The 9,356-nt window shown below is 55.3% G+C and overlaps 1 protein-coding gene across 1 annotated transcript; it reads left to right on the top strand.

Moving 5' to 3' along the window:
• Positions 1-3: 3 nt before the first annotated feature.
• LOC137917092 (transcription factor MafAa-like) lies at positions 4-1,825 on the top strand (the record flags this gene model as incomplete). Its single annotated transcript, XM_068759976.1, has 1 exon — positions 4-1,825. A coding segment is annotated over one exon (885 nt), but the record flags the coding sequence as incomplete, so codon positions are not given.
• Positions 1,826-9,356: the final 7,531 nt, after the last annotated feature.

Below are 9,356 nucleotides of genomic sequence, written 5' to 3'. Positions count from 1 at the left end.
GCCACCGAGCTCGCCATGAGCGCGGAGCTGCCCAGCAGCCCGCTGGCCATCGAGTACGTGAACGACTTCGACCTGATGAAGTTCGAGGTGAAGAAGGAGCCCCCGGAGGCGGAGCGCTACGGGCACCGCCTCCCGTCGGGCTCGCTGTCCTCCACCCCGATCAGCACGCCCTGCTCCTCCGTGCCGTCATCGCCGAGCTTCTGCGCCCCGAGCCCCGGAGCGCAGCCCCACCAGAGCCTCGGCGGGGGGGGCGGCGGCGCGGGGAAGCCCCCGCTGGAGGATCTGTACTGGATCCCGAGCTACCAGCACCACATCAACCCCGAGGCGCTCAACCTGACCCCGGAGGACGCGGTGGAGGCCCTCATCGGGAACGCGCACCACCATCAGCACCACCAGGCCTACGACGGCTTCCGTTCGCAGCAGTACGTGGGCGAGGACCTGTCCACGGCCTCGGGGGGGCACCACCTGCACCAGGCCCACCACCACCACCACCACCACCACGCCCGCCTGGAGGAGCGCTTCTCGGACGAGCAGCTGGTCAGCATGACGGTGCGCGAACTCAACCGGCAGCTGCGCGGCTTCAGCAAGGAGGAGGTGATCCGCCTGAAGCAGAAACGGCGCACCTTGAAGAACCGCGGGTACGCGCAGTCCTGCCGCTTCAAGCGCGTCCAGCAGAGACACATGCTGGAGACCGAGAAGTGCACGCTGCAGAGCCAGGTGGAGCAGCTGAAGCAGGACGTGGCGCGCCTCGCCAAGGAGCGGGACGCGTACAAGGAGAAGTACGAGAAGCTGGCCAGCCGGTCCTACGGCCCGAGAGACGCGTCCGGGAAGCAGGCCGGTGCCGGTGCCGGTGCCGGTGCCGGTGCCGGCGCGGACTTCTTCATGTGACCTGCGGAGTGTCTTTGGTTTATTCCTCCACAGAGACTTCAGGCGCGCGTTTTGAGTCTTAAAGGTGTTTCACCGGACAGGTGAGCACGCGGGATCAGGTAGCTGGACTTAACTTCTCTCTTAAACTTCGTCTTAAAACTGATCAAAACAAAAAAAGACCCGCAACAAGCAATACCCCCCCCCCCCCCCTGCATGCAGGACATGTACGGTAACCTCTAGTCTTAAATCCACCTGTCATGGAAAGCATGGTCCCCGTCCCCGTCCCCGTCCCCGTCCCCGTCCTGCCGGGGAGGTGCCCCCACCCGCCCGCGGGACATGACGTGTCTTCAATCAACTTTTCTATTGTTTAAAAACAGGAGAACAAAGAGCCGCACCGAGCCGGGATCTGAACGTGTAAATAGTTTCTCTTACTTCAGATGTTTGTTTGTGCAGCATGAACTGTCTCTGTGGTATCCTAGCAACATGTTTAACGCACGAGCACGCGCTCAGACGGACCCGACCTGGCCATGCAGCGTCATTCTCTGGACGATCCAGAACCGCATCCGCTGCTAAACCTCTATGCGCCAAACTGACGCTGCGGGGGGGGGGGGGGGGGGGGGGCTCGTCCCGTCCTGCAGGGACCCGGATCCTCTCTGCGGTCCGAGGTTTGTTCTGCTCCTCACACTGATAATATTGTGCAGAAGGTCCGACCGGAAACGGAAATCTATTTTTACTGAGACAAACACAATCGGGCCGACAGTTTCCTTCCTTTAATCACGTTTTTATTATTTCGCGATTAGATTTGAAAGCATCAATTGAACTGTTAATGTATATCTGTACATATCATTTCTATATTTATTCAATGAACGTCATGACGTCACCAAACAACAAACAAAGTGGAACGTTGTTGACAATCCTGTTTTCATAACGTTTAATAAAAAGCTCTGTCCCGACTCCGTCCCGCTGCCGCCGCTCATTCCTTATTCTGCATGGGAAAAATACACGCACGTGCACGTGCGTGTATTTTTGGTTTACCGAACAAAAACGAACAAATGAAAAAAAAATTTTTATCAAATGAACCTTTATTGCAGACAGAAATCATCTCAGGCCTGTTTGCTGAGTCTAAAATAAGTGCGACCATTATTCCAGTCATTTGACAATAAATCCAACATTTTAAAATTAAAACTGTTAACATATAATCCACGAATAAATATGGCGTAAAATAAAGTTGGAATATAATGAGTTGCACAGACGAGGCCTCGGATGAGGGTCAGAATGTAGAACTGATCATTGTTCTATCAATTTATGGTGACTATAATAATAACTAGGAATAATAATAATTATTAAAACTATAATCACAATTTAATAGAGAAAAAAGGCCGGTTTTTCTCATTTTATTACATTTATTCTACGGCGTCTTTCGCCGTGGTTTCTCTGTGGGACTCATCCGGTGTGCGGTGCGCGCGGGCCGGGGAGACGCTGCTCTGAGGTCCGCTGCCCGGGTTCGGCCGCGCGTCAGCGGGCCTCCGTGCGCCCCGCCAGCCGGGACGGTGTGTTCAGTGTCCCGATGTCCGCGATGCCCTCCGTGTCCACCGTGTGTGCACGAGCTCATGCGCGCACCCTTGGACACACGAACAGTCGTCCTTTCGGCAGCGCGGCTTGTGATCGATGCCACCCCGCGTTGGTGCTGATGCGACGCCGCCGTCGGGCCCCGGTGTGCCGCGGCGAGCACTCAGCGCGTGCCCGAAGCCGCGTGCATTTATGTTGCGCGTCAGAAGATGAAAATCTGTGAATTTTATTTTCTGACTCAAAGATCTTTATTTACAAATCAGGAAGTGCGTCACAAAAATATGTTCCGCTGAAATGTAAATTAAATTAAAGATGAAAAACATCCTGGAAATGAAATGTGAACTCTTTAAACTCATAAAATGTATGTATCACAACCAGATGACTTTCATAAACACATGACGTCACATTTTCCACTTTATTTACGACACATTCATTTCTGCCACGTCAAATCAGACAGAACTAAAAGTAAAAATAAATTCACTTTCATTTCTATTTTCCTCTCCGCTCAACTTCTCCATCACTCTCTCCTTTCCCGGGGAAAGTGGGGACAGTCATCACCTCGGAGATCACCATGGCGACCGGAGGCTCCAGTGCTCCGCCTCCTGTCTTTTCCTCGGAGCCACTGTCTCTGAGCCGTCCATCATGGCTGTCCTCACCACTGTCTCTGAGCCGTCCATCATGGCTGTCCTTACCACTGTCTCTGAGCCGTCCATCATGGCTGTCCTCACCACTGTCTCTGAGCCGTCCATCATGTCTGTCCTCACCCCTCTGACCCCCCCCTCTCCTAGCCTTTCTCTAGATCTACAAAGACACAACGCAGCTCCTCCTGACCTTCCCTGTTCTTCTCCATTGCTAGCCTCAATGCTAATGTTGCGTCTGTAGTACTCTTCCTCTGCATGAAGCAATACTGCTGCTCACAAATACTCACTTCTGTCCTCAGTCTAGTCACAACCACCTTCTCCCATAACTTCATCGTATCTCATCAGCTTTATCCTCCTGTAGTTTCCACAACTCTGTTTGTCTCCCTTCTTCTTGAAGAACACCAGAACTCTTCTCCTCCGTTCCTCTTCATCTTCTTCCTCTAGGATTGTATTCAACAAACCCGTTAAAAACTCTGCAGCTTCCTCTCCTAGACACTTCCACACCTGCACAGGTATGTCTCTGGTCCAGCTGCCTTCCCATTCTTCATCCTCTTCATCACCTTTCTAGCTTCACTCGTGCTAATCTTCATCACTTCCTGGTCCACAACAGGTGCCTCTACTCCCCTTTGTTCTCTCTCATGTTCCTCATTCATGAATTCCTCTAAATACTTCTTCCATCTTCCTACACACTGACCTCTGTTTGACCTTTAGCCTCTCTACCCTTCATCACTCTGCTGAACATCCTTCCTGTCTCCGTCTCTCTGTCTGTCCAGCCTGGACAGATCCTTCTCTCCCTCTTTACTATCTAACCTGCATACAGGTCATCTGATGACCTCTGTTTGACCTTTGCCTTGCGTCTCATCTCCCTGTCCCCCTGTCTACTCTCTTCTGTCCTCTGAATGTCCCTCTTCTTCTGAGCGAACCTCTCTGCTTGCTTTCTATTAATCAGTCCATCTGACAAAACAGAAGTGGAGAGAAGGATGGAGGAAGAGGAGGAGAGGAGCGAAGCTCTGGCGTCTGGAGCTGCTGAGATTCAACACAGTCAGCGTCTCTCCAGCTCATCTTACCTACCGCACACACACACGCGCACACACACACACACACTATAAAAAGAGGCTAGATGGAAGCAGCTTGTAAATTCACGTCTGGTTGATGAGGCAGAAAACACTTTTACTTCCTCCAGTCGTCTGATCATATTGATAAGTGATCGTCAGGAACACAAATATTTACCGTTCTTCTGCAATGGCGTTGAGTCGCAGCCCAAATGTTAGAAATGGAGATTCACTCATCAGGTGTGACACAGCAAAAACATGCACAGGTGTACCTGAGGATCTGAGGAGGTGGTGAAGTTGTCCAGGTCCAGGTCCAGGTCCAGGTCTTCAGAGACAGAACCGCTGATCACGTCCATCATCACCATTACAGAGGCCTGCGAGGACCAATCTATTGGCAGCAATCAATAAAGATTGGTTTGAAAGGTCCTCTCTGTAGCATCACGCTCTGAGTCGAGAGGCCTAATCAATTAATGGCAATTGTTTAATTGATCTTATATCAGCAGAGAAATATTATTCAGTTCAGAGAGCTGCTGTTCAGGCTGCTAGCATGCTAATGTGACATCAGGGCTCATCTACAGCCAAAAAGTAATAGATGCTTTTATTTTGATGGACTGCTTCCTGTGCTAACAACATCCTGCTCGGGTCTGGACCACCGGGCGGGTTCCCCGGGGGCGGGTTCGGCCTCAGAAAGTTGTCACGGGCAAAATGTAATCGACATTTTTGATAAATCACCGTCGCACCGTTAACGCTCACGGGGCATTAATAATTATTACCCCTGATCTGGTGATTGAGTTAGTGACCCGGGGCCAGGAGGAACCTGGGGGGGGGGGCGGCACCACGGCACCACGGCACCCTCCACGGTTCCAACCTGACACGCCCAGAAAAGCAATTTGGTGGCGCCACACTGCTGCAGCGACCCCCGAGTGTACGGCCCTGCCCCCACCAGCAGCACACACACACACACACACACACACACACACACACTCTGACACGCCTTGTGCTGAGTGGTCAAATTCAAAACATGCTATCACAGGAGAAAATATGCTCAAACAGCAAATCCAACCGCGTCCCGTCCTTTAGAAAAATAAACACACCTGAGTAGCAAACAAACAAATAAATGAGAGCGGCGGGATGACGGGCTGATCGCTAAATGAGGAGGAGGAGGAGGGGGGGGAGGGGGGGGGGGGGGAGGGGGGAGGAAATGGGCCACATATACCTGAAAGAAACAAAATTAGCTCCAGACACTGACGTTTACCGGAACTCATCAAGGTCATTCAAAACAACAACAACAACAACAATCGTGTCAACTCTGTAAATAAACAGCTGTTAGCATTTAGCATGCTAACGTTTGGTGGTGCTTTTTATTTCGCAGCAGGAGGATCGACGTAGTCGGCCTTTGGTTCACGCCCCGTCATCACTTTCACTTCCTGCTCATGTGTTCTGCTACAGCCAGTCATTGGTTCTCATTCCTCGCGTGTCAAAGGTCATGCAGGTCTCTGTGTTCAGTGGTTTATCCTGATTTTATTCTGATGGAATCACCTGTAAATGTGATTATGTCGCGGGCGTGACACGGCACATAAACACACGCAGGCGTGGCTACAGGCGTGTGTGCGGTGATGCAGTGGCGAGGTCCACCCTCAGCGGCTCCTGAGGATCAATCGACAATCAATTATTCCACTCAGCCTGGCCTGCAGCCACGGCACAACAAAATAAATCCTTGTGATTCGTGAAGCTTGGGAAACCTTCCTCTGCTGCAGTGCATGCTAATGCCGTTAGCTTAGCAGCGACGGCGGCGCTGCGGTGTGGAAGGAGGCGACCAGCAGGAGGCGACCAGCAGGAGGCGACCAGCAGGAGACGACCAGCAGGAGGCGACCAGCAGGAGGCGACCAGCAGGAGGCGACCAGCAGGAGACGACCAGCAGGAGACGACCAGCAGGAGACGACCAGCAGGAGACGACCAGCAGGAGGCGACCAGCAGGAGACGACCAGCAGGAGGCGACCAGCAGGAGGCGACCAGCAGGAGACGACCAGCAGGAGGCGACCAGCAGGAGGCGACCAGCAGGAGGCGACCAGCAGGAGACGACAGCAGGAGACGACCAGCCGGAGCCGACCAGCAGGAGGCGACCAGCAGGAGGCGACCAGCAGGAGACGACCAGCAGGAGGCGACCAGCAGGAGGCGACCAGCAGGAGGCGACCAGCAGGAGGCGACCAGCAGGAGACGACCAGCAGGAGGCGACCAGCAGGAGGCGACCAGCAGGAGGCGACCAGCAGGAGACGACCAGCAGGAGGCGACCAGCAGGAGACGACCAGCAGGAGACGACCAGCAGGAGGCGACCAGCAGGAGGCGACCAGCAGGAGACGACCAGCAGGAGGCGACCAGCAGGAGACGACCAGCAGGAGGCGACCAGCAGGAGACGACCAGCAGGAGGCGACCAGCAGGAGACGACCAGCAGGAGGCGACCAGCAGGAGACGACCAGCAGGAGACGACCAGCAGGAGACGACCAGCAGGAGACGACCAGCAGGAGCCGACCAGCAGGAGACGACCAGCAGGAGGCGACCAGCAGGAGACGACCAGCAGGAGACGACCAGCAGGAGGCGACCAGCAGGAGACGACCAGCAGGAGGCGACCAGCAGGAGACGACCAGCAGGAGGCGACCAGCAGGAGGCGACCAGCAGGAGACGACCAGCAGGAGGCGACCAGCAGGAGACGACCAGCAGGAGGCGACCAGCAGGAGGCGACCAGCAGGAGGCGACCAGCAGGAGGCGACCAGCAGGAGGCGACCAGCAGGAGACGACCAGCAGGAGACGACCAGCAGGAGACGACCAGCAGGAGACGACCAGCAGGAGACGACCAGCAGGAGCCGACCAGCAGGAGCCGACCAGCAGGAGACGACCAGCAGGAGACGACCAGCAGGAGGCGACCAGCAGGAGGCGACCAGCAGGAGACGACCAGCAGGAGACGACCAGCAGGAGACGACCAGCAGGAGACGACCAGCAGGAGGCGACCAGCAGGAGGCGACCAGCAGGAGACGACCAGCAGGAGACGACCAGCAGGAGGCGACCAGCAGGAGGCGACCAGCAGGAGACGACCAGCAGGAGACGACCAGCAGGAGGCGACCAGCAGGAGACGACCAGCAGGAGACGACCAGCAGGAGGCGACCAGCAGGAGACGACCAGCAGGAGGCGACCAGCAGGAGCCGGACAGCGAATCAAAGGAAACCTGATCGGTGTGTCAACGTGCACGAAGACAGAATCTGGCTTGCTTCCGGTGCAAAGAGCCGTCTGTGCAGAAAGAAAAGCAGGAACCAGACCCTAACCCGCACCAGACCCTCACCATCACCAGACCCTAACCTGCACCAGACCCAACCCTCACCAGACCCAACCCTCACCAGACCCCAACCCTCACCAGACCCAACCCTCACCAGACCCAACCCTCACCAGACCCTAACCCTAACCCGCACCAGACCCTCACCATCACCAGACCCTAACCCGCACCAGACCCTAACCCTCACCAGACCCTAACCCGCACCAGACCCTCACCATCACCAGACCCAACCCGCACCAGACCCTAACCCTCACCAGACCCTAACCCGCACCAGACCCTCACCATCACCAGACCCAACCCTCACCAGACCCAACCCTCACCAGACCCTAACCCTAACCCGCAACAGACCCTAACCCGCACCAGACCCTCACCATCACCAGACCCTAACCCGCACCAGACCCTCACCATCACCAGACCCAACCCGCACCAGACCCCAACCCTCACCAGACCCTAACCCGACCCTAACCCTAACCCGACCCTCACCCTCACCAGACCCTCACCCTCACCAGACCCTAACCCTCACCAGACCCCAACCCTCACCAGACCCTAACCCTAACCCTCACCAGACCCTCACCCTCACCAGACCCTAACCCTAACCCGACCCTAACCCTAACCCTCACCAGATCTAAATCCCGGCCAGCACGCTCTCTGAGACTTGACCTGATGTCCCGGCTCCAGGATGCGGTGCAGAGAGGACGCCCTAACCCTAACCCGCACCTGGACTCTTTATTGGAACGGGCTTCCATGCTGCTGTCATCTCTTATTGCGAGTTCAGTCAGTTCCCCTTGACTTTAAAACCCAGCTGTGGACACACAACCAGTCCTCCGGCAGTGCAGCCCCGTCCCGGTTCCTTCACCAGTGTACGTGTCGCCCTACATGGAGCCCAGACTGACGCTAAACACGCGTCACATTTGGTCTTTGCGTGACTCCGCTTCAGTTCTGAAGATGCCAAACAGATGAAGGGTTAACGCCGCACTCCGCCGCTCACCCTGGCACCGGTGGTGACGACGCCGGTGCATCCGCAGAGCCAAAGTGACTGAGGTGTCACTGAGTGTGACACACAAAGAACCCGGAGCCGCAGGCGGACGCACAATGTCCGTACCGATGTAGGTCGAAGAGCGATGGACGCAGTGTCTCCCTGTGTGATCATAACTGGGTTCAGTCAGGAGGAAGACGGGCAACAGGAAGTCCTCCTGAGGAGGAGCAGAGAGTACTCTGATGAAACCCACGGGTCGACGGCTTCTGTTTATGGTGCGGAGGGCGGTGAGGGTGGATGGATTGGTCAAACCAACAGGACTCTTGTCTGTAATCGATCTTAAACCCAGAACCAGGAGAGACCTGGACTGACTGCTCCTCTGGGTCAAGAGGAGTCCATTGAGGTGGTTCCGGCATCTGGTCGGGATCGCTCCTGCAAATCTCCCTGGGGAGGTGTTCTGGGTTTCTTCATCTGGGACCAAGACGGAGAGGCTACGTCTCTTGTTTGGCGTGAGAACACCTTGGCATCTCCTCAGAACCTGGACCCGAATAAGCAGAGGAAGACGAAGTGGTTTGGGTGCATGAAGTACTTTCAATGCTGAAACTTTTCAAGAAGTTCTGGTGCCAAAATGTGAACAAGAAGACGGTTCCCAAAGCGGTCCTTTCAAAGCGTTAAACTTTAAAATGCCGAGGTCCGTCTGGGCCCGGTTCTGTACATGTCGGTAAATGTCTTCTTTGTTCTGTGATGTACCTTAAACTGGGATACGTTCAAAGCCGCCTCTCAAACGCACCGAGCGGCGGAGGAGAAAGAAACAGAATGAAGAAGTGTTTGTGGCGAAGGAGTGCAGCGTCAGCGCCGGCGGTGGTGCCGGAGCTGTCATGGCAGCCGGGCCTCGCTCTGTGAAGGAGGCGCAGGAGGAGAAAACG

Source organism: Brachionichthys hirsutus, unplaced genomic scaffold (assembly GCF_040956055.1).
Source record: "Brachionichthys hirsutus isolate HB-005 unplaced genomic scaffold, CSIRO-AGI_Bhir_v1 contig_1244, whole genome shotgun sequence".
Classification (NCBI taxonomy): Eukaryota; Metazoa; Chordata; class Actinopteri; order Lophiiformes; family Brachionichthyidae; genus Brachionichthys; species Brachionichthys hirsutus.
The sequence above is the reverse complement of the archived record's forward strand: the minus strand, read 5'-3'. Positions and strand labels throughout refer to the sequence as shown.